A 26754-nucleotide genomic window follows, 5' to 3' on the forward strand; every position below is an offset into this window, starting at 1 on the left:
TCGTAAGCTACAGGCTTTCGTTTCATCAAGGGAACATTACGCTTTGCACAATCAAAATGTGAGGTCGTGCTTGAGGTTGTGGAAAACAATATCTCTCTTTTTGTTCTGCTTTTCAATGTAGGAAACGCTCTCGGGAGGCGCCTCATTCCTGTTATCAGTAAATAAGGGTTATTTTAGAAGTAACCTCTCGATTCAAAGTTTCTGCTGAGTATTGATTTGTATTGTTTGTTTCTTTTCATGTTTTTTTCAGACTTGCTTTAAGGCAGTTCTTTCACTCAATTTAAATAAGTCAAGATCATTTGGTAGACAAATCTTTTTCAAGCTGGTTAGTAGTTACCTTTTTATAGGGCACTTATAGAAATACTCTGAAATTCAACCTTTTCAAATTTGACGTGTTATTGGAGGACCTAACGAGACTTCATTCCTTCTGTGAAATTTTTCAAATTTTTTTTATTATGTAGAAAATCGAGGTAAATGAAGTTACCATATTTGGTTCCTTACCCATAAGAGGCAAAAACAAAAAAACAAAATCCAAATATACATTTAAAAAAATACAAGAAAAACACATGTAAGGTGAAAGGAACATGTATGGTAGATAGGCTGTCAAAATTAACGTATTAACACGGATTAATCCATCATCATGATTAATCTGATTAAAAATTTAAACGCAATTAATCCATCTGCAGCACAGATTGACTCTGAATGTCTCGCATTTGGGGCAGTTTGTCCAAGTAGAGATAGCGCCGAACACGGGCAAATGGATAGATGATCTGGTAGTGACAGGCAGCATATCCAACCCATAAAGATGGAAGACGATAAACAGCATATCGGCCCTCTGGATGGAAATATGAGGGCAAAAAAACAAAACAAAAAAAAAAACAAGATGGAACAGTCGACTGACAAAGTATTATACACACTCTGCAGGAAGGAGTTTTCTTTTCACCAAAGCACTTCCATCTTAAAATACCACATTAATGCAAAACATACGTTAGTCAGGATTCTGCTAGCACTTCAGCTAACGTATCGCCCAGCTTGCGACAAACACATTAAGAGCATATACAGGGTTATTCAAAAAGAATGAACCGATTTCATTACGCAATGTTTTAATAAGGAAAAGCAATAGAAAACTCCAGCCAAGTCACAAGTATTCTACTCACAATTAACTTTTATTTCCTGCCTTACAAGCGTTCAATGTGTCCACCACCTGCAGCACAGACAACATCAATGCGATAAGAGGCGCATATCAGCATATCACGATCCACTGAGTTGATCGCTGTTGTTATTCGATGTTTAAGGTCATCGAGGCAGCCATTCATAACTTAGAAAACTCCTCTTTCAAATGGCCACTGACTCATTCCATGATGATGCTTGACAACTGAAGCAATGCGTCATGAAATCGGTTCATTCTTTTTAAATAACCCTGTATATTCCTTTCTTTCTTGAGTCTGTTTGCTCATGCAACATGACACGCGGGTATTATAGATTAAAAATGAATGATATTTACTCGTGATTAATCGAAATTAATCCACAGCAACATTGTGATTAATCTGATTAAAATTTTAATCGTCTGACAGCATGAATTTTAGAACATTAGACCAACATAAGTGCTGATCCAGACACCTGTCCACATCCACATTATCCCTTTGAACATCATTCCTTACATTAGTACCATTACTTCATGGTACCTAACAAAGCAGGTACACTCACTGTTCATGCAGAGGTGGACCTTACAGACCCTGTAGACCACATTGCTCAAAAAGTTATGGAAGAATTTTGATGAAATTTTTAGGAAATGTTGATACTGACACAAGGAACAAATGATTACATTTTGGTGGTGATTGGGGGGGGGGACTGATCTGCCTTGGCGGTGGTCTGCGCTCTCTGAGTGCTTTTCTAGTTACTTCTGTGAAATTTTTCAGAATTTTTTAATGATATATAGAAAATCAAGGTGAAAGAAGTAGGTTCCTTACAAAAAAAATACATGAAAAACACATGTAAGTTGAAAGGAAAATGTATTTTAGAACATTAGAACATCAATTTTAGAACATTAGACCAACATAAGTGCTGATCCAGACCCCTGTCCACATTCACATTATCCCTTTGAACATCATTCCTTACATTAGTACCATTACTTCATGGTACTGAACAAAGCAGGTACACTCACATGCAGAGGTGGACCCTACAGACCCTGTAGACCACACTGGACATGAGATCGGTGACTCATTCCGTGAGTTTCCATGACAACTTTTAGTCCTGGTTTAAACTGATTAATGGTTAGATCCTATTTCAGATGCCCATGTAAACACCTTATTCCAGTTGAAAAAGAAAAGTTCGGATTAAATTTAAACCCGATTAAAGTCACTGGTTTAACCCACTTCTGAATCCGGTCTAAATTATTCCTCGGACATGTAAACCCTTTATTCCGTTTGGACTTTATTCCTTCCATTCTGCACATGCTCGTTGTCTTGTCCTGTCGTGATGACGCACTCATTCTGCGCTGGCGGAAGAATATGCAATGCAGTCTAGTCAACCCAAACCGTTCCAGTGGGCTATTCTGATGGGATCTACCAGCCTGGCAAACCCTGAAGGAAGAGTTCACCACTTGTTTTTTATTAATTCATTTGTCATGCACTAATGAGTTCGATAAGTGGGCAAATCAGTTTGCACTGCAGTGCACTGATTGCCTTGTTCTCGCAGCCCTTCCGTTAGCTTAGCTCAGCTTAGCATAATCGCTTCATTCCTATGGTCAGACGTAGCCAGGCTTTTATAGGTGATTTGTAGTATTTTATGAGTAATTTTGTGAAATTCAGTTCTCCCTAATCATTACTTTAGTCCGCTGGGGTCAATATGATCACAAATTGAGGTTCAAATCATGGCCATGTGACTTACTGCACTAATAAAATCTTGGGAAATAAAAACTAATGCAAAGCTAAAACGGTAAAGCAAAGCTAGTTTAGCGCATGCATCCCTTCCAACAAAAAGATTTTCCAAGTTCCGTCAACACAACAGTCCCAAGATTGTATGAGTGCAGTAAGTCGCGGATCTAAAGAAATAATTAGGGAGACTCGGATTTCACAAAATCAATTACAAAAGACAACAAATCACCTTTAAAAAACTGGCTACGTGCTACTATGGAAATGCAGTGACTATGCTAAGCTAAGCTAACAGAAGGTCTGCGAGAATCGAATAAACGTTTCTCATGTAAACCTTTATTCGGGTTTAACATTTCCATGGACAGAACAGAAAGTACTTTAGCTCCGAATGAATTTCTTCTGGAAAAATAAATCGGATTTAAAAAACATCATGTAACCGTACCCATTGCTGTCACTGTAACTGTTGCTTTCACTGTCTTGTCGTGTGTGGAAATTACCAAAAATAGTCACTTCCTCAATAGAGCAGTATCATGACTTAAAGGACAGGTGTCAAACATGCGGCCTGGGGCCAAAACTGGCCCGCGGGATGAATTTGCAAAGTGCCAGTTAGGGCATCAAACTCAAAAATAATTTCATAATAACCTATAAATAATGACAACACCAGTTTTTACTCTTTGATTTAGCGCAAAAAACATTAAATTATGAAAATGTTTACATTAACAAACTATCCTTGAACAATAAAATGTGAATAACCTGAACAAATATGAACAACCTGAAATCTCTGAAGAAAATTAAGCGCAATTTTAACAATATTCTGCCTGTTGCTAAATGTTTTGTGCCTTTGTAGATCTGACCTGTAATGCATATGTATAAATGATAAGTCAAGGCATAATATTGATAAAATTGTACTTATATTTCTTAAAAAATGTCATTTTTTTCAGGTTATTCACATCCTTTTTGTTTGGATAGTTTGTAAATGTAAATATTGGTATAATTGAATGTTATTTTTTGCAATAAAACAATTTGGAGTTGTCATTATTTATTGGTTATCATACGATTATTTGACTGGTCCAGCCCACTTCAGATTAAATTGGGCTGAATGTGGCCCCCGGAAGAAAATGAGTTTGACACCCCTGACTTAAAGCTACTAATAATAAGGATGCCATGAATGTCTGATAGTGATTTGAAGACAAAAATAGTCACTTGGCTGTTCAAGGGTTAAATTGCCATATCAGTGTTCGCTATGTAATACGACGATTTCTAAAGCAGTCGTAACACGCAGAGGTTGTAACTGGAGTCAATATTATCATTCAAGCCTTCACAGTAGCTCATGACTCCTCTTAAAGGCTCAGTAAAATCCCTCCGTCACCTTCCTCCCCCCTGCTTCCAGCTGATCTAGCTCATACTCATATCAGTCTCACTAGGGTTTAGGTATGTAAATGACCTTATTACACCGCAAATTAAAAGCACATATTATATAGTCTGGGTGTAGACTCAGGATCTGTCACACAAGTTGGAAATAAAACCCTGAGCAACACTGAACCATGTTTTGTTTTCCTCGCTGTGTGACAGAATTTATGGTTTTTAATAATTACACCCATGACTAATGACAGATGAGTAGGATTCATAAGTAGACATCATTACAGCAATTCATTATTGGCACATTTGTTTAAAAATACAGGATTTTTTCCTCCATTTGCACAACATTAATCCCTCAAACCAATCATTTAGCAGACAGAAAAATTAATTATGACTAATCTCCAAGGGGCTGCGGTGGGATTTAACCTCTTCATTTTGACCGGATCGCTGCTATTTTATCATCAGTTTCTACAATTAATTTTTTGTCAATATAAACATTGCATACCTTGTTGGGAAGCTTAGGTTCTCCATATTGAGATACTGAGTTTATTTTATAGTATTCAGCACCAAAACAATTAGTGAAAGAGTTGGATAGCAATTGAAGCTAACGGGACTTTATTTTGATTGTTTTATTTTGAATTATTATTATATTATTTTAAAACTTTTATTTTAATCGGACTCTACTAGAATCTGCCCTACCTTAACCCATAAAGACCCAAATAACCACTGGTGACCAAACTCATCTACTAATATAAAAGGTTAAATAAATTCTGTTCCATTAATTAATTAATTATTGGTGTAAAATGCGGTTTGTCATCTTTTCATGGTCATCAGATATGACCCATTTGGATGTTCAGAGGCTCCGTAGTTACCATGGAAACCCTGTCATCTTCTACAACATTGATTCACCAGTAAAACCTATGGAGTTGGATCAATGACAATGGATAGAGGCACTTAGTTTATGTTTAGTTAATGTGAAATTTTGTTGAAAAAGTTGCATTTTCTTCATTTTTCTCTGTTTCTGATATTGTGACAATTAACTTTAATCTGAGGTTTTATGAACATCTGCATAATTTGTGAATTAAATATGGGAAAATACCTGATATTTATTGAAGAAACACAAAATACTATGGATAATATTATTTAATCCTGTAAAGCCTGAACAATTAAATCACTGACAGAAAATTCAAGTTCTTTGAAACTGGAGCCTTTATTGGTCCTTCTGAACAACCAGAACTTTTTTTTATTTTTTCAAATATCCATTTCCATGTAGGAGTTTCAATTTTGTATCATATTTGATACACCGGGTCTCAATGCTCAAATATTATTATTTTTGAACAAACAAAAACATAACACAAACATGTCTAACAAATTGGTAATTCCTTTTCAAAACTGGCAAAGTTCTGCCTCCTTCCTCATTAATGACAGTCTTGTAGTGTGGCTGCAAAGTTATCTTTATATTCATTTGGGCAAAAATCAAATGGATTTCTACAACTTGTTTTAATTCCTGCTTAATTTGTTACATCTATAACTAGTTACGTCATGACATTTGCACAAATTTCGAGCCGATTACCTAAAATGTTCAGTTGTTGGTTGTAGTAACAAACACAAATGGTTGAACGGGACAGAGCAGCGCAGTCAACAACCTGGAGGGGGCGGGGCCTGAAGTGGCTCGTTTGCATTTAAAGGGCCAGCGCTCAAAACAACCTTTCTTGTGTCATTACTCAGAAATAGGATTGAAAATGGACCTGTGGAGTTGAATTAATGAAGAATTCAGACCCAGTCATAGCATTTACAGTTCATGTAGACCACAGGGAAATGTTTGAAAATGCATAATTCCATTTAAAAAAAAGCAAAATATCACTCCTTTAACATGTTCATACAGTGGAACAGAATAAAAAAAGAAAAAAATGAAACCCATTAATAGTAATTGTCTGCTTTATGAATCTTGGTGAAGAGTTTCTAATGAATTCATGAAGCAAAAGTCAATAATTTCAAAAATTTGTCTAATATCTGTAGTTTCCCGTAGGAGAATTTCATACCTAACGATGCAATTAACTGCACAGACATTCATTCAACGCTGTCATTTTCAGACCAATAAAATAAATGGGTGAGAAGATAAACAGTATTTTAGATCTGTTTCTGAAAGTGACAATGAAATGAGTCTGTCCTTATTATATTCATTATAGTCATTATATTGTAATATTCTCACAACAGCAGACATCAAATCTATGAATTACTTCAAGTGTATGACTTCCTTCTATGAGGGAACTTTGGGGATATTTTCTGCACTTTTAAACAGAAAAAAATCAATAATGACTAACTTCTAACAGTACTTGAGTTCATTTAAGCCTAATTTACTTGATAGAATTGCAGGCATAATTTTTGCTTTTCCAGTCATCACTTGGGGTCTATTATTCAGTTTCCCTATAACTCACAGGTGGCAAACATGTGGCCCGTGGCCCAAAATCGGCCCGCCAAAGAAACCCAGAATTTGTGAACTGTAAAATTACACAGGAAATTTTAGCAATCATTTTAGTTCAGAGGCCACATTCAGACCAATATGATCTAAAGTGGGTCGGATCAGTAAAATACTATCATAATGACCTATAAATAATGACAACTTCATACTTTTCTCTGTGTTTTACTGTAAAAAAAAAAGTAAAATTACATGAAAACGTTCACATTTACAAACTATCCTTTCACAAAAAATGTGAATTACCTGAACAAATATGACCAACCTGAAATGTTTTAAAAGAGGTAAGTGTAATTTTAACAATGTTCTGCCTGTTATTAAATGTTTTGTGTATTTGTAGATCCAATGTGATCTGTAAATTGTAATATACATGAGTCAGTAGTGGCTTTTCCATTGAACATCTGTGCAAAACTTTACCCATATTTACTAAATGTCAAAAAAACAGAAGTGCGTAATGTTGGCTTTTCCATTAAATCACAAATGCGATGGTTTGTTTATTATCGCGAGATGACACAACAAGTCATGCCATAAACATGGTGACAAATGTAAATATGGTGTTGATTTATAGATATATTCATTATTATTATATATTACCCCTCTACCCCGTACTAAACTAAAAAATTATTCGGTTTCCTGGTGTGTCCACACATACCGCAACATGCTTCTATTAAAACTCTTCTTCTTCACTTGTTATAACATCTGTCAACATCCGTCTTTTTTTTTTTTTTTTTTTTTTTTATATATGCGTGACTCTAGTTGCGGAAAAAAGTCTTACCATTGCAGTTTTGCGTGATATACCAATTTCGCTACACCCGAAAAACCACCTCTTGCCAGAGCAAAAACACTTCGGCAAAACTGTAATTTTTTCATTAGGCTAAATTTATGTACGACTTATATTCGCATAATTTGAGGGTCCATGGAAAAGTGACTAATGAGAAGCTGAGGCAAAATATTGTAAAAAATTACAATTATTACCCCGGCCCCCTAAAGGGCAGGCAAGGGGTATTATTTTAGGCTTTCTTTCTGTCTTTCTTTCTTTCTTTCTTAACACTTTAGCGGCAAAACTACTGGTTGAATTCATACCAAATTGGGTTTATAGATTGCCAGTGACCCAAAATAGATGTGATTATATTTTGGGAAAAGTAGGTCAATATTCACATTTTTTATGAATTTTTTTATTCTTTTTTTCCCCCCATTTACTTATAATGGCCTATAAAAACATCAATTTTGTTTCAGTTTACTTCAGACTTGGCACATATATAGAGGCAATTGATATGCTGACATCAGCACATGCATAGACATGATGACATCAGCTGGATCGATGCCAAAATAAGATACAATACATGCGAAGAGTGGGGTTTGTTGTGCCTGGAACCACGTGTTTATATCAAAACATTTCAGGTTGATTATGTTATTCACATTTTAAGGAAGTTTTGCAGAGGTAAACATTTTCACTATGTAATTTGCCCTTTTTCATTGTAATCCTTTTACTGGTCCGGCCCACTTCAGATCATAATGGGCTGTATGTGGCCCCTGAACTCAAATGAGTTCGACACCGCTGCTATAACCGGTTGTACTTGTCTTTCTGCGGACTTCTGTTGTTAAACATGCAACGTGACACGGACCGTTAAAACAGGAGAATAAGTGTGAATGTAATTTGTCACTGTTCAACCAGTTGTTGGCCCGCTGGAGTCGTCGTGTCCCCTGGTCTCTCTCATTTCTCTGGGAGATTACAGTATTATGGTCCTCATTTATATAATCCTGTCAATGGGATACACCCCCTCCTTCTCTACACTACCCCCAAAATGAAGTTCATAGAAACTGCAGCATGTAATCAGTTAGGATACAGTAGCTCAACAGCTTATGAGACTTATGTTGTGTTGCAAGAAGGTCATGGACCTTATGCTGGGATTGATTACACCAGTATTGTGTCTTTCTCGAGGATTTCGACCTCTGCCAGTGAATCTTCAACAATGTGCATTTCCACTCCTCAGTTATGCATCCAAAGCTTTATAACAGAACTGCATTTACACTTAAGGTGCATTATTATAGCTAATCTAGTACTTACACACCCTAGTACTAATTTGGGGCGACTTTCAAATGAATTTTTCTCTAAATCTAACCTTTCTCAAGTGATTTATCATCATTTATTCTAATAATATCCTCTGAAATCTAAGCTTTTTTAAGTGATTTATCACTATTTATTCTAATATATATTATCCTCTGTGTTTTGTATTTTTCACTGTAAATCATGTAATTTCCTGTATTTTATCCACTGTTCATGTAGATGTGAATAAAAGCTTAGAGTGAATTCAAAGGTTATTATATCAAAACAGGAACAACTGAAGAAAAAGTGACTTTTACCGCAAAATATATCATTAATTAAACATAAAAACAAGCGTCTACATCCACTATCATTTAGTCAAACTACAAGGATTTTTCTGGTGAATCAATGTTGTAGAAGTTGGTGTTTCCACGTTCACTACAGAGCCTCTGAACGTCCAAATGAGTCATATCTGATGACCATGAAAAGATGAGAAACAACATTTTATTTTAGTTTTTTTACATGTATTGATAGGATTAATGGTTCAAAAGTTATTAAACATTTTAGATCAGTAGATGCTTTGGGTCACATGCAATTGTTTAGATCTTTGTAAGTTAAGGTTGCTGCACAAACAAACAAACAAACAATAAAAAAAATTTGATTTGTGGTTGGATTGTGTTCTTTATGTCTGAATGAGTAAAAAAAAAAAAAAAAAAAAAAAAAAAAAATCCCTTTTCAATAGTCCCTACATGTGTTTGTATTGGATGTTTATTAGCATACAGTATATGTTCTCTGCTTAACGATCTTGCCAGCAACTTCCAGATGTTTCTAATCCTTGTTTTTCCTGCTGCCTCCTGTTTCCTAATCCTCCCTTCCAAACTTATTTTGGAGCCTCTTTTTACATGCATGATCGCCAGACTTGTGAAAAGTAGGTACGACACAAAACAATAGATTTTCTCATCAAAATGAAAAAGGATTGGGAATTTATTTATTGGCAGGAATCTTAAGCAATGCACTAAAGGAAACGAATTGAGCTAAATGTCTATAAGAGGACAAATCTGAGGAAAAGGGGGAAGGTGGGGAGATGGAACAAAGTGAGACATCTTCATCCAGATTTTTTTTTTCTTTTTTCTTTTTTTTGAAAAAAAAAAGGAAATATAGGCTTTGACACAGAAGATATATCAAGACAGACAGAGTTCAAGGGGGCTTTGCATTAATCTCACGTTGTAATGACAGTTTAAGGTTTTGGTATTCTGATGAATTCCAGGATTGGGTTTAAACTGCTTTCATTTTGTTTGCTGGTCTTTAATCTTCTAACCCTGCGTTCTTAATCAGAACTCGGAGCAGGTTTTTAATCTCGCATGAATGAGGCCGCGGATTATGGGCCTCTGACCTTGCCATGCCGCACAGCTGCTTCCTCTTCAAATCAAGTCTCTTTTCCTATGTAGCTTGCAGAGGAGGATAATCTTACTTTTTGCACTACAATACTCCAAAATCCAAAACTGTGCATAACAGACACAAACACAGAAGAAGAATCCTAATTTATCGAGAGGCAAATTCAGAAATAGATCCCATTCATAATGTCTGTGGAACGTGTCGGTATGTGAAGGTGACGCCTGTTTCGACAAGCATCAACTTGAGGATTTTCTCCAGATGTGTGTCATTACAGCGGAGGGAGATGATATCTAATGTCTGTGGCATTATCATCATCTAATCCGTTTGACTTTTAGAAGCAACACTACTTGTGGAGTTTAGAGCCGCAGCTTTGTGTGCGTGTGTGTGTGTGTGAGTCGACTCCTCAAAGATAGGTATGAGTTTTATTAGTTGCTTCAGGGTCGGTGGTGTAATTACCACTTCAACCTTGAGGATTGTGTTCTAAGGAACACACAATGAGATTGCTTTTTTTTTTTTTTTTTACCCTCCATTCACTCTCCCCAAGTACAAGAGTAGCTACTTTAGAGGGCACAAAATAAGGCGAAGAACTGTACCAACAATTTAGATCATTAAGCATCAAAACTGTAGAATTTAGAATGAAAAGCAAAAATAACTGAAGCGACAAGCGAGAAAACTTTTTTTTATATTGATCTGAGATGATTGACACATGCACCTACAGTATATGTCAGGGGTGTCAAGCTCATTTTAGTTCAGGGGCCACATTCAGCTTAATTTGATCTGAAGTGGGCCGAACTAGTAAAATTATAATATAATAATGTATAAATAATGTCAACTCCAAACTTTTCTCTACGTTTCAGAGCAGGGGTCTCAAACATGCGGCCCGGGGGCCAAATGCGGCCCGCCAAAGGTTCCAATGTGGCCCTTGGGATGAATTTGCAAAGTGCAAAAATTCCACAGTCAAGGCTGTGGAACTCATTTTAGTTCAGGTTCCACATACAGACCAATCTGATCTACAGTCAAATAATAACAGCAGAATAACCGACAAAAAAGAACAACTCCATATTTTCTTGTCTGTTTGATGTGAAAAAAATTACATTGTGCCTATAAATAATGACAACTTCAATTTTTTTTCTGTTTTAGTCCAAAAAATAACATTAAATTCTGAAAATATTTACATTTACAAACTATCCTGTAACAATGCAATGTGAATAACCTGAACAAATATGAACAACCTGAAATGTCTAAAGAAAATTGAGCACAATTTTAACAATTTTCTGCCTTTTCTTAATGTTTAGTGTCTTTGTAGATCTGATACATCATGCACATGTAGAAATGATAAGTTGAGGCATAATATTGTTAAAATTGCACTTATTTTTCTTCAGAAATTTCAGTTGTTTCAGGTTATTCATATCTTTTTTTGTTTGGATAGTTTATAAAAGTAAGTATTTTCATAATTGAATGGGTTTTTTTTTTTTTGCACTAAAAGACAAAAATTTGGAGTTGTCATTATTTATAGGTTATAGGTTGTTATTATTTTATTGGGCCGGCCCACTGGAGATCAAATCTGGCTGAATGTGGCCCCTGAACTAAAATGAGTTTGAGACCCCTGTTTTAGAGTGAAAAAAAGTAAAATTACATCATTAAAATGTTTGCATCTACAAACTATCCTTTCAAACAATGTGAATAATATGAACAAACTGAAAAAAAAAAAGTGTAATTTTAACAAGTACATTATAACTTAGAGATCACAGTGGATCTACAAATACACAAAACATTTAGTGAAAGGTAGAATATGATTAAAATTGCACTTCACCTCTCTTAAGGCTTTTCAGATTGTTCATATTTGTTCAGGTTATTCAAATATTTTTTGCAATATTATACTTTGTTTTAGTGCAAATACATGAAAACATTTACATTTACAAAGAGAAAAATTTGGAGTTGTGAGTATTTATAGGTTATTATGGCCCACTTGAGATTGAATTAGTCTGAATGTGGAACCTGAACTAAAATGATTAACATCTTAGTGTAATTTTTGCATTTCACAAATTCATCCCAAGGGCCGGACTGGACCCTTTGGCGGGCCGGATTTGGCCCCCGGGCCGCATGTTTGACACCTGTGGTATATGTCAACATTACAACTGACCTGCGACAAGTGATGATAGAAAACACTGCAAACGGCGACAGTTTTCACATGATTCAGAATGAAATATATTTTGCTTTAGATATTGAAGTTTTATGATGAACTGTTTCAGTATTAAGTAGTTATTGTTTTAACATAGGATTCTTTTGTTTTAATCTGTTTTACTTCAATAACGTTAATAGTGAGTTCTCATTTCACGTACAGTAGTAGGTTTTGAATAACTGGAAATATTTGTTTTTTGTGTCGCAGTCATGTGAAGAGCTGGACAAGATACTACACGGCCTAAAAACAAATATTTCTAGTTATTCAAAACCTACTACTGTACGTGAAATGATGCAGTTTTTGGGTTTGATTACGTACAAGAACTTTTCACATATTGAGGCCATAATGCACCATAAATAAGGTTAGCCCGGTGGATGTACAAATATTGACTCCATCGACTGGTGGGAAAGTAACTTCGGTGTTGACAGTTTTATCGCCTGCACATCATGAACTGCTTATAGTTCTTTTCTGAGCAGCAGCAGTGACTCGGATGAATCATTGAAGTTTTATTTTCCATAGTTTCATCGCTTTAATCAGTGGTTTCCAACCTTTTTTGGCTCCTGACCCTATTTTAACATCACAATTTTCTGGCGACCCCAGACATTCAAAACAAACTTTTTTTTTTTGCTAAAATTTATTTGATGTTGATCATGTAATAGTTTGCTATACTATGTTGCAAATAAACATTAATTTTAGACGACCTTTAGTCTATATAATGTATATTATTATGGACGTAGGCAGAAAAGCCAGGTGTAGATTACTGCACAAAGTGAGAATTTGATTTTCCTTGGTCAGGATATGTACAGTCAGTCCAGCTTGGATTTACAAGGCTGACAATTAATACTGAACAAACAAGAACTCAAACTATGAATTATGAAAGAGCTGCAGCATCTGAAACTGACCATAATGAACATTTGACAGATAAACAGTACCACAGTGCTTCAGTTTCAGCTTCACAGTTTGTCATGTCTTTTATGGATTGGGATTGTCTCTGTCAAATCACCATGTATTTTTAATTAGTAAGTTTTTATTTTTAGCAGTTACTAGAAATTTCCGGCGACCCCAAGGTTGAAAAACACTGGCCTAACTGGTACCTCAACAGTACCTTCACTTTAACCAATCTGGAGGCAACTAACATTAAAATGTACAAGAACATATATATATATATATATATATATATAAAAAGTTCAATATGGAATGTAGCACCTTAAATAAGTAAATAATTTACTTTTATCACAACTGCATTTAAAAAAAAATATTAATGTAAAGTACTCAAGTCCAGATTTAAGTGTCATTTTAAGCTCATTTACATTTGTCTAAAACAGTAGTGTATCATTTTAATTCTCATTTTAATTCAGGGGCCTCAGACAGCCCAAAATGATCTCCAGTGGGCCAGATTAATAAAATAACATAACTTAAAAATAATGTCAACTCCAAACATTTGTCTGACTTTTAGAGTGATTTTTTTTTTTTTTTTTTTTTTAAATAAAAATTGCATTTACATTATAATTACTTAAACTATCTCTTAAAAAATATAAATAACATGAACCTGAAATTTCTTAAGAAAAACAACTAACTTTAACAACACTGTGCCTCAATTTATCATTTACACATGTGCATTACAACTTACAGATGACAGTGGCTCTACAGATGCACAAAACAGGCATAATAGTGTTAAAATTGCACTTATTCCTCTTAAGACATTTCAGGTTGTTCATACTTTTCCAGGTTATTCAGATTTTTTTGTGAAAGAATACTTTGCAAATGTAAATATATTCATATAATTTTACTTTTTTTTCAGTGAAACAAAGAATAAATAAAAATTTGGAGTTATTTATAGGTTATTGTGACAGTATTTTAGTGGTCTGACCCACTTGAGATCACAGGTGTCTGTATGTGGAACCTGAACTATAATGATTTTGACATCCTTGACTGTTAATTTCTTCAGTGTAATTTTTGCATTTCACAATTTCATCCCACGGGCTGGAGTGGACTCTTTGGAGGTCTGATTTTTGCCCTCAGGCTGTATGTTTGACACCCCTTAGACTTTGATCACAGCTAATTTTGCTCTGTTCAAATCAGGTCTAGTGGCCGTACACTCGAGGCCTTTTGAGAATCCTCTTTTTCGGCTAAATTTTAACGTAGCTTAGATCCATTTACACCCCGAGTCTGCCTTTAATTTCAACCCTGATTTACATTAATTACAATAATTTACAGTATTAATTAGTAGAACTACTGCAGATTTTTAACTGGAAAAATCTAAAATACAAGGACCCTAAGTTCAGTCAGATGCATCATGATCTGAAATCTTGAGTTATGGCCAGAAGCATGTTTTGTGAGATCAAAGCAACCATGAACTTTGGTCAACTAAATCCTTTAAGTTCATCGTCAAGTCCGAGTGAACTTTTGCACTAAATTTGAAGACATTCCCATAAAATATTTTGTGTTTTCATATTTTAAACATAAAAAAGATCAATGAAGAAATGCACAAAACTGATTCTAGAGATGCACTAATGGAATGAAACATTTTCCATTATTACACTGAAAAAAATCAAAAATCTTACCAAGTGTATTTTTCTCATTTCTAATAAAAATATCTCATCACACTTAAAATAAGACAATCACCTAAAGAGTAATTTTTCATTGAGATATAAGACCTTATTTTTAAGACAATAGATCTTGAAAATCTTACTGAGATAATTTTCACTTGTTCCATTGGCAGAATTCTTTTTCTTAATTCAAGATTTTTTTTTTTTTGCTTAATTCAAGCAAAAAATCTGCCAATGGAACAAGTGAAAATGATCTCAGTAAGATTTCTTGATATAAGATTTTCAAGATCTATTGTCTAAAAATAAGTTCTGATACCTCACTGAAAAGTTACTCTTTAGGTGTTTATGTCTTATTTTAAGTGTGATGAGATATTTTGACAAGAAATGACAAAAATATACTTGGTAAGATTTAGATTTTTTGCAGTGTAGGACAGGGTTTGATACTGACCCAACAACTTTGCAAACGAAAGGAACAAACACTGAAATATCTAGATGACTTTCAGACCGCCAAGTTATACTGTTATTCGCAAACAGATTTCAGAGCCAATCTCAGTTTTCTTTAAGATCCTTTCATTTATTTTTATCATTTTAAAAGAGATCTGGTGACTGAAAGCCCTGCTATCTGCTAAAATGATGATCATTTTCTTACTCAAACCACTCAGGGATCTCTCGTGCCCTATGGATGGGGTCAACGTCCTGGGAAAGACCACTCCCATCAGGCTTTCCCTTCAGATTCGTCACCTATGGGTCGTCACAGCCGGCCCAGTTACTGGAGCTGTACTTCCACCTACTGGTCAGATTGTTGTACTGTATATCAACAAGGCAGCAACACACTGAAATGAAGAACTAAGTGGTACAGAAAAAGCTTTATTTAAATCTAATCCATGAAACGTTTAATATAAAATACTCATGCAGACATACCACATAAAAGAATGCCACTGATATGCGCTGCGGATTAATGTGCAACACTGCTTGGAAAAAAAAAAACATACAAGGACAGCCTTAATCTAAATTCCTACTATACTTCTGCATAAGGCACATTTTGCATAATTATGCTCCCCTGTAACACTGTTTCATACGCATTACAGCTGTCTTCCATTAAGTTCAACTGTGAACCGACATGATATTAATGCTGTTAAGAGGCTACGTTAGCTATAACAATGCTATTTAATTTACTTGAATGAGTTCTGTTAGTGCTATACATGTAAAATCATGGAAAACGGTATAGTGGTGAAATAATACAGTACGAGTTCATGATGACAGACTAAAATGAAAGAAGATTCTTACTTTCACAACTATGTGGTTCTTCAGATGAGTCAGGTGAGCATGCAAAGAGAATCAAAACACGGTCAGGTTATGGATTTTCCCTGAGAGAGAAAAAAAACCCTAACTTACCGCTGGAGGATTGTAGGAAATACCTGAAAACTGTTTGCACCTTTGAAATGGTCAACACTGAATTTTGTTACTACAGTGAAAAGAGTTTAAGATACTGCAGGAAAATTCTGACGCTGTAAGTGAAATGAAGGTACTGATATCAGGCAGAAATCAGTGAGATAAAGTATATGATCCCAAAAGGAGGTTACAGTATATAATCAAAACTGCAGCTTTTGCCCTTGGTCCTGCAGGGTCAGAAGTAGCAGTAGAGTTGAACGTCATTTAAAAGCTGTTCATGTCCAGACAGGTGTTGAACAGAGGAGGGACGGGGCAGCTCTGAGGAGGAGACGAGCCGGCCTCCTCTGTCTGTGCACCAGTCTGTGCTTCTGTGTTTTCAGCGGCGGCCGTGGGTGGCCCGGGCGGGTCGCACTCCGATGAACAACTCACCATTTCAACACTGATGCGGGAGTCGTCTCCTTTGACCGAGTGGCCAGAGGACGAGAGTGGGAAGTCTGGTGAGGACAGCTTGGCAAGTATCTGCATGTGGTCTTCATCAGAGCCAAACTCGACGCTGAAGCCCTTATATAAACTGCAGAGGCTTTGTCGCGTGGCCTCCAAGTTTTGCTCTAACTCGCTTCGTTCCTGCAGCAGCAACTCTTTCTCAGTTTTCTGCAGAATAGAGTTGACATCACAGGTCAGACACAACGTCAGCCCATCACCAAAACGGCTTCTTTAGGACATAAAATAGGAATTAATGTGACACTGTAATGATATCACATACACATTGTGAAGCTTTTACAAAATATTGGACTCACAATCTCTATCGACATAAAGGTGATGGATTGTAAATAAGTACTCTTACTTCTACTACATTTCACGTCTCAGAAGCAAATACTATTTTGTCTGACAGCTTTTATTACTTTACATATTGCAGTTATTCATCCCCTCTCTGTTCTGTGAAAACAACATATCTCCAAACATTGACTTAGGGACCATTTTGGTGCACAATGACTACTTTTACATTTACTTCACAACATTTTGCTGATTATATGTACATATTTTTACTTGTGGTACTGAATGGATAACTTTACTATATGTAATAGAGTATCACAGCACAATGTGGAAGTACTTTGAAAGAAGGACTAAGTAAGCATCATTATTTCTGCCTGAGGTCTAGTTGTGTTGTGTTAATTAACTAGTCAACATACTGGGTAACCTGTGAAAAAAGTATGATGATCGTGCTCAACATGAAGACAAAACTTTCCCAGTGAACACCACTAGACGTCAGTAAAGCCCACTTTATTTCTAGCAGCCAAAACTTCAGTCATAATAATCTCCAATTTCCTCTTCAGTACAGAACAGGAGATAGAACATGCATGTTAGCACATCTGCGAGGGACACTTACCAAAGCTTTGATTTCACATTCTAGCTGATTTATGCCATCTAGCTTCCTCTTCCTGCACCGCTGCGCAGCCACACGGTTTTTACTTCGCCGACGCACATCATGGACAAATTCCAGCTGATCCTGAGTCAGCTGATGGTTTCTCAGAAGCTGCTGGAAGGCACTCCGGCTCAGAGTAGAGATCTGCTCCACTGGGAATGGGAGCTGGATCTGCAGAGCAAAGGCATTAAGGATTATTCATTTTACTTAATACCATCAGGTTTCAATAAAAATATAAGTTGTCAATCATAACAACCTCTGCTGCTCTTTTGTTGTTGGCCTCAGTGTCTCCATCTGTGTCCAGTTCTGAATCATCTCCTGAGTTGAGTGAGGAGGACACGCACGGGCTCTTAGCAGACTGGGACAGGCAGTCGGTGTTTGACACCTGGTCGTCACCTGTTCCCAGGTCTCTGAGGAAGGGACAGTCTCCAACGCTGGAGCTCAGGTCCAGCTGTTTCAGCCAATGAAAGTCTGAGGCTTTCGCCAGCTTGACTTGGTCCACGGGATCCAAGGGGAGTGGTTGAGCCTGAGATGGGCATAGGTCAGACCAAAATCCCTTAGCCAGATGTTCTGCTACCTCCCTCTCAACGCTGCTTCTTTCCCCAAATCCCTCTTCATGGCTTAGAGCAGTGAGTGCAGCGTCTGAAAGATCACCTGACATTCTCTGCTCAAGGCCAGCCTTGGTCTGATCTAACAACTCACTGCAATCTTCTGTTCCTGATGTGCCAAGTGGACATGAACTCGGGTTAGTGTTGGTTTCAGCACCGAGTGTCTCCACTGTCTGTTTAAGATCTCTGCCGGCTGGCTCAATGAGGTCTGGTAGATTTACATCCCCTGGGGCTGACAGCTCACAGGGTAGGCCACACTCTGCCAAACTCAACTCACTTTGATTACACACATCTCCTATCTCTAAAATATTTCTTTCGCAGAACTGAGCCGGATGATCTTCTTTAGTGGAGTCTGAACATTGTAAGGACAACATGGGGCAGACACCACTTGCCGCTAACTCGAGAGATAAGGGGGTCATTTGTGGTCCGCAGTTTTCCAGAGAGAAGTGTTCTTCCCTGCTGTTCATCTGGCTCTGTGAGTTCTGAGGACACTGTGAAGGGAAATCCGTTTGTTCATTACCTCCTGAGGGCACTGAGCTGTGAGTCTCAAATGATTCTTGCTGGCTGCTCTCTATACCGGAGCCAAAACTGGCAGTGGGATGCTGACTCTGACAACAGGCTAGCTTGACCTCCTGTGCGGTTCTTTTGCCTTCAGAAAATTTTGGGATGATGAAATCAAAGCATGCCGACTCCAAGTTGTGAAATCCTAAAAACTCAGCACTGCTGTGAATGGCGTGAATGTTTTCTTTGGTGAAGAGCAGCTTTGATGTGTAGGCAAACTGAAGTAAAGGTTCAAACCCCTCTATAGTCACCTGTGAAAAGAGAAGATACAGCAAACTGTAGAGGCATTAAAAAGTCAAGGTGTGATAAAAATGCACACTTTGTAGGTTTTGTCCCAACACCATACTACAGAGCTCAGTGGGAACAGCACATTTCTAAAACATTAAAGCTGGGAGAAAAGTAATACTACATTCAAATATGCAGGTTGACAAACATTATGCCAACACAATACAGCTATTTATTCACCTCTAAAATATACACATCAGAAAGAGTAGTGACAGTTCATTAAATTAAACTCAAGCACCCTCTGACTAATGAATGCTATATTACACAACACAATGAAAATGTTTCACCTGATGAAATACATTGCTTTTTAAAAAAATAAACACAAATCCCATTAGTTTTCATAATGCTTAAAGAAAGATGTTTATGGTCTGAAGACACCAAGTGATGTAAATGTTCAGGTGGTCATTTACCCAATTCTTCCTGTAAGACTGAAGCTGTGCAACATTAAGGTTTTGGTGTCATGTTTTGTGTCACAAGATGTGCCACATTTGCTATTTAGGACAAGTCAAGACTGCAGGCAAGACAGTCCGGCCCCCAAAACCCTATTCTTCCTCAGCCTGGCTGTTGTAATGTATGCTATATGTGGTTTTGCACTGTCCTGATGAAATATGCATGGGTGTCCCTGTAAAAGTTGCTGTCCTAAAGGCAGTGTGTGTTAGTCCAAAAAGTCAGTGTACTTTTCAGATTTAATGGTGCATTGCAGAAGTCAAAATGACCTTTGTCAGCCACAATGGCACAGCCCCAGACCATTCCAGACCCTGGCTTCTGGATTTGCTGATATCATTCTGGATGCTGGTTTTGTTCTTTAGTCTAGAGTCGAGAGCATATGATATCCACTTCTTCCAAAACAGACAAGTTCATAAATAGTATCAACTAAAGTAGTTTAAACTTACTCATAAATCACAACTTAAACCTACATTTTGGAAAGTGGGGGACAACTTGGAGAACGAGTGTTGAATTAAACTGGCTGGTGTCCAGTGATAACACATTCTCTGCAATAGATCACACCCCTCTTGACATTTATGATGACATGATTTGTACTCATGGTTTTGGAGATGCAGAGGATCGGTGATATTACTACCTCCTGGCATCAGACATATAATAATATAACATGGCCAGATGCCTTGAGCAATACATAAACTCATTTCAGTAAAGCTTTGCACTATGTTATAGAGCTAACAAAGCTGGTCACGGCTAAAATTTGACATTGTACACTAACATCATAGTACAGGCATGCAAACAAGAGATGAGTTTTAATTAACAGTAACTGATTTATAGTTTGTCAGTGTTTTCATAATGTTAGTACAGTTTATTGTATAGTTTACATTAAGGTCAGCTAGTTACCACGTAATTATAATAATCATTAATATACTTTGTCCTATTTAAGTAGGTTTTTGTTGTCGGTAACTAATGTGATCCATTTGTAGCCCATTGGTAAGGAAGCAATGTTAAAATGTGGGACTGTAGTAAACACCATATTAAGAATAATGTTGTTCGTTGACTGACCACAGGTTGTCAAAACATTATTGACCATTACAGTGTTCTTAAAGTTCTTTTGGACTTGGACTTAGGATGAACCTTAAATCTATGTCTAACTACTTTCACCTTTTCCCTTAGTGTGGAGATTAAACATCACTTTAAAACAGAGGTTAGCGTTTCATATTTCCAACTACAATAAATTTGTCCACTGAGTTGTGGTCCATCTCAAATTCCTCTGAGCCAAAAAACAAAAAAACAACAACTGTGGAAGCAGGTAATACAGACGGTATAAGAAGATGGATACCACTATGCAATTTCCCCCTTCAGAGTTTGTTAAGTAGATATGATGTCTTATACTTGTGCTTTGCATTATTCTGTCAAGATTTATGGCGCCGGGGATGCCGGCAGCCTGTTACGTCTTGTGCTGTTACTGTAACAAAGTAATTTCCCCATTGTGTGGATCAATAAAGTCTAATCTAATCTAATCTAATCTAATCTAATCTAATCTAATATCAGGGACATCACATCTACTGTACTACCCATGTGATCAGTTTGTGGGTTTACCACATTTGGGACACCTATTCATTAGATTAACCTTCATTTTTCACTCCACATGTCACAAGTACAAGTCAACAAAATGCAGATTGCATCTGCAGATTGACCAAAAATGCAAAGCAGTAGGGCAATATGATATACAGCAGGTAGAATCAACTTATGGGATAGGATGACATAGTATTTATTGTATATGAAAATGTTAAGAATTAATGTGCAAAATAAATGCAGATTTAAGTGCAAGCAGATAAAATTAATATTTACTAGTGCAATGACTGTCACAGTTTTTTTAACATTACAGAGGCTATTTAAAAACATACATATACATGATTTTAGCATGGATCGGTATCATGAAATCTAGACTTAGAACAACCGAAATGATCTTTGGGAGCATGCATTAGATGTACACTTTAAGGCTTTAATTTGTCTTACACCCCGCAGATTAACATGGAGGGTCAGGATTCATGACCAACAGTGAACTACAGGGAGATTGAGATGTATGGTTTCACTTTCTGAGGGCTACCACAGTGTCCATTTTCATATTCATTCTGAGTTAACATGAGGCTTCTCTTTAGGCACAGTATGGTCAGAACTGGCATATGTGAATATAACAGCATATTGTACATCATGACACAGATTTTACAAGGTAATCCTAAATCCTAAATGTGGTTCTATCATCTATTAAAGGTGTAACGGTATGCTCGGTTCGCCATGTAAGCCTAACATTTACGGTCATAAGTCTATTTACGTACCCGCAGTCGCGCTCCCGGAACAAAAGTTCTAGGTCGTGAACTCTACCCGGAATGTTTTGGCAGCGCACATGCTAGCAAGGTTAGCTCTAAAGTTGTAAACAGTATTCACAAACACGACTAACATTTACTTTAGCGTACTTCCTGCGTCCTGTGTCAGTGATATCTTTGCTCTTACTTTACGGTTCAATAAGCACCAAACTCCCGCTCTTGTTTTTATCCGATAACATCTGAACACACTACCGACCTCACCTTAATTTGACACCAGCCTCGGTGCACTGCTACGCCGGGTAGTACGATTTCATTTGTTACATTTAGAGTAGATGTACACTGTCCCGTGACTTTCGTACGTCCTGAGAGTATCAGAATGAAAGAAACGGTGCAGGTAGAAGAGTATTTACCTATCAGTGACGTTCAGATAAGCTCCAGAGGTGAACGGATACTCAGACTGTATGAAGGTGTCAAGGTGCTTCTGTCCTCAGTGTTGACAGAATGAGAAAGGCAGCGGTACTTATACACCATCAGTCCAGGGGTAATCGACTAAACATAATTTAGTGGTTAATTTAAGTAGCTTGTTCCCATATTCTGCTATCTTTTAACTTCATTATTTAAGTTTTGAGTGTTTTTCACAGTAGATATTTCAGCTGCTTGAGACAAAACATGTAACTGGTGTCATAAATGTGTGTGCACCAGTTTCAGAATATTGGTTTTGTCTCTGGAGCTACTACCTGTATTCAAGAAGCTCTTGAAGACCCAGCTCTTCAGAGAGCATCTCCTGTCCTAGCACTTTCAAACATTCCATTTTACATGCATTATCATGTCTATTCTGTTGTTTTTACTTGGTGTTTTTATTTCACTGTTTTTAATTGTACAGCTGCTTTTATGTCTTTTTAATCTATTCTTGTATTTTAGTCAGTCATTTTTCTTTTTATTCTTCTGTACAACACTGTTTTAATTGTACAGCTGTTTCACGTTTTTAATCTATTCTTGTATTTTAGTCAGGCATTTTTCTTTTTATTCTTCTGTACAACACTGTTTTAATTGTACAGCTGTTTTACGTTTTTAATCTATTCTTGTACTTTAGTCAGTCATTTTTCTTTTTATTCTTCTGTACAACACTGTTTTAATTGTACAGCTGTTTTACGTTTTTAATCTATTCTTGTACTTTTCTTTCATTTTTGGTTTTTCCCCTTTAAGTCACTTTGGAAAAAAAGCGTCTGCCAAATGCAGTAAATGTAAAATGTAACTAAAGAAAGACCAGATCAAGAGAAAGTGAACATCAGTAAGTTTCACCTATCATTTCTCAAATAGGCTTTTTTTTTGTTTAACCCATAAAGACCTAGTGTTACTTTTATGACAGTTCCCAAATGATTTTTTCTCTCTATTTAACCTTTCTTAAATGATTTATCAGCATTTATTATTATATTATCTTCTGTATTTTGCATTTTTTTTCATTGAAAATCATGTATTTTCCTATATTTAATTCTCTGATTATGTAGATGTTCATTAAAAACTCAGATTAAAGTTAAAAAAAGAGACAATAACTTAACATAAACCAGATGTTTCCCATCCACTGTCATCTGTCAAACTCTATAGGTTTACTGGTGAATCAATGTCGCAGAAGATGACGGTGTTTCCACGTTCACTAAGGAGCCTCTGAACATCCAAATGGGTCATATCTGATAACTGTGTAAAGATGATAAGCTGTTTTACACAATTTTCTTTTTTTTACGTGTATTGACACGATTTATGATGACAATTAGATAACTGCTTTAGATTTAGATAGAGTTAGCATACTGTTGACATAAATAAAAACAGTCAGGTATGTGATCACAAATCAAAACCTATCAGACTATACCTGCATTTTTTCCCGCAAATCTCAAATTAAACATCTAGTGCAAAGGCCATTTTAGCCATTCACCATTATATTTAAGAATATAAAATGTGTTATTTTTAAGGGCATATTATGTAACACCATTACTTGTGTTTGTAAATAGTACAGAAACTTAGCTTCTACACTGTACTTAGCAAAAAAAAAAAAGGAAAATACAGCAGTAGTTGAATGAGCACTAATAGAGAGAACCCCCCCCCAATAAATCAGGAAAGTAAAACATTATACTACTTTCTAATTGTCACAGCAATTTTCCTTGAACACATACATGAAGTCACCCACACCATCACAAAACTCTTCAAAAGGGAACTGCAACCAATGCACACACTTCCTCTTTACTGTTTCTCCTCTTTCCTTCTTGGCGACAGGGAGGGTGGTGTCTTTGTGTGTGCTTTGCCAAGATTTCTGACTATCAGATAGATATTGCAGTGCCGGGAGGAGTAGTGAAGTGATAGGAGCAGCTTTGCTTTTATAATGTTGTGTGATGTTGTTATTGGTTTGATGCACAAACTCACTACCAAAGATCCACACCCCATGAAACACCTCAAACACAGCAAAAAAAAAAAAAAAAAAAAAGAAAGGAAAAGAAAAGAAAAGAAAATAAAGGTTTGCTGCAGGTAAATAAACCACTGGACACTGAGAGGGGGTCAGAAGTGAGGACTTAAAGGGATTATTATTGTCTTTTCTGGGGCATATTACATATTTTGTTTTTAACATTGGGCTAATTGTTGATCTTAGCCTTACAGTAAATTCCTGGTGTGTATGACCTGTACATAAGTAAAATTAAAAGTCAGAAAAAGTTAATGAACAGAACAAATAATCAGGTATGTCTGACCTCATCTGGCAACGTGACGAATGGACATTGTTTGGCGAAATTGGTGACCCTGCTGTGGAAGTATTCACTACAGGATGCCAACACAGACCAGTGGGCCCTGAAGCTCTTGTTTTCTACAACCACCGTCACATCACACAGGACATCCCGCTGCCTCTGCTCGTTCAGACATTGGAGAACATGGGCGCTGTGTACGGCGGACTGGAAGGTGAACGCTGATGTCCGAGGGGCTTGGAGTGACATTGTTGTTGCCAGATCAGCCTGCGTGAAAGGGAGTTAAATGAGATTCAAGTACAACAGCAGAGGGTGTGCTCCCACTTCTAGGTGTAAAGTGTGATTTTCGACAGTAAATTTCACCTGCTGTCTAGGGAAGAAAACCCAAGCAAGATATCTCAAATAGAAATGACTAAAGTTCATCTAAACACACAAAAAAGAGATTATGAGACTTACTATGAATTAGCTCTGATACTACCTGTTTTAAGTGGTGTAAAGGGTTCTTGAAAAGTACACTTATAAATTTCTCATACATTTTTGTGTGTATTTTTAAGATACATCTCCAGTCTCATGTCTATAAATCTGCAAATTTAGGCTTATGTTTGAAGCAATATCTGTTTACACATGAGCTTGTAATATTTGATAAACAATAAGCTTGAAATATCTGATAAATTTCGTTATTGTATGTGCCATTTATACACTAATCACCCATAACATCCTGACCACTAACCGAAGAAGTGATAATAAAATGAATTGTTTTAAAGATTAAAAGATTTTTATTCGAGGTAGACTGATATAATATTAAAAATAAATAGAAAAATCACACCAGTTATAATTGCAAGCACTTCAACTAAAATTCAAGCACTTTTCAGACCTTGAAAACACAACATTGATCTTCAACCATTATCAAGAATTTCAGGCATTCGTAGGAACCCTGCATATTGTAATAGATGCTCCATAGGTGGACATCCGGTTGTTGTCCATTATACCACTTTTGGTAGGTACTAACCAATTTACACAAGAAATGCCAAACAAGATCTGAAAATACTCTAAGTCAGTGATTTGGCCATTACAATTTCTCCCTTTTCAAACTTGCTCAGATCCATATTCTTGCCCATTTTGCTGTTTGTCATACATCATCTTTGAGGACTAAATGTTCTCTTGCTCCCTAATATATCCCATCCACTGACATATCCCACTGTAATAAGATAATGAAAACTAATATCATTTTGTTTGTGGTCAGAATGTTATGGCTGATTGGTGTATATTCACTGACAAATATTTATAGTCACGTCCTCAGCCATAGTGTTGAACTGACATCAGTTTATTAAAAAAAACTAATAACTTTTTGACATTTTAGCAGGCGTAGAAAACCCCTAAAAGCTCATATTATATTCTCTTTCTACTGTCATCTTCTGCTCGTCTTTTGTATAAATGTCGCTTATATTCACTTTCTATCTGCTTTCGTTTACTAACTCTAAAAATAGGTTCTTGAACGCAACAATACATTTACTTGCACTGTCTCCATGTCAGTATATTATATACTGGATTTCTTATTATTTAATCATATAGGCCTTTTCTATCGTTCATATATCATATATTTGTAGAATGTACATCATTTAGAGGCATCATGATCAAGATGTTTATTTTAAGCCAACTTTGGCAGTTGAAAATGCTGACTCATGTTTAGTCAAGTTACCAAAAATAGCCTGTTGGACCAGTATATCGATATTAAGATGTAGTTAATAAATGTCGACGTAAAACACCACTAAAAATATCGATATTACTTTTAATTATAAATGACTCTATTGACAATATAAGTAAGTGGAAATATTTAACGGTACAGCCTCGCGCTAGGCCAGTTCGTTAGCGGTTAACTTGCTCCAACTCGCGCACACATCTTCCTGCCTTTAACGGAGAATAACAACAGTCTAAAACTATGGGTAAAACGCATTTTAAGACGCCAGGTGTTCACTGACCTGCCATGTCAGCTCGATAACGGGTATAATTTTTGTACAGCGGTGGTTCTATCCATCCGGAACCACACTTTCCTCTCGTCATGTGACACTTCGGGATGAGGAAAGAGTCCAACTTTCTGCGCATGCTCAGT

The 26754-nt window shown here is 36.4% G+C and overlaps 1 protein-coding gene across 1 annotated transcript; it reads right to left on the reverse strand.

The window, feature by feature from the left end:
* Window positions 1-15725: 15725 nt before the first annotated feature.
* LOC115431793 (transcription regulator protein BACH1-like) lies at window positions 15726-26740 on the reverse strand. The gene is made up of 5 exons (XM_030152438.1): window positions 26624-26740; window positions 24654-24911; window positions 17950-19113; window positions 17658-17864; window positions 15726-16921 (listed from the first exon to the last, which is right to left on the reverse strand). Exons 2-5 carry the CDS (start codon window positions 24891-24893, stop codon window positions 16535-16537), a joined length of 1998 nt encoding a protein of 665 aa, XP_030008298.1. The 5' UTR covers window positions 24894-24911; window positions 26624-26740; the 3' UTR covers window positions 15726-16534.
* Between the last annotated feature and the right edge of the window lie 14 nt (window positions 26741-26754).

This window comes from Sphaeramia orbicularis, chromosome 13 (genome assembly GCF_902148855.1).
Source record: "Sphaeramia orbicularis chromosome 13, fSphaOr1.1, whole genome shotgun sequence".
Lineage (NCBI taxonomy): Eukaryota > Metazoa > Chordata > Actinopteri > Kurtiformes > Apogonidae > Sphaeramia > Sphaeramia orbicularis.

Excerpts from the sequence above, each read along its gene's own strand:
- LOC115431793 (XM_030152438.1), bottom strand. The coding sequence starts at position 24,893 with ATGTCACTCCAAGCCCCTCGGACATCAGCGTTCACCTTCCAGTCCGCC. Across the intron at positions 19,114-24,653 it reads TCGTCACGTTGCCAGATGAG|GTGACTATAGAGGGGTTTGA; the intron begins GTCAGACATACC and ends CTCTTTTCACAG. Across the intron at positions 17,865-17,949 it reads ACAACAAAAGAGCAGCAGAG|ATCCAGCTCCCATTCCCAGT; the intron begins GTTGTTATGATT and ends TTTGCTCTGCAG.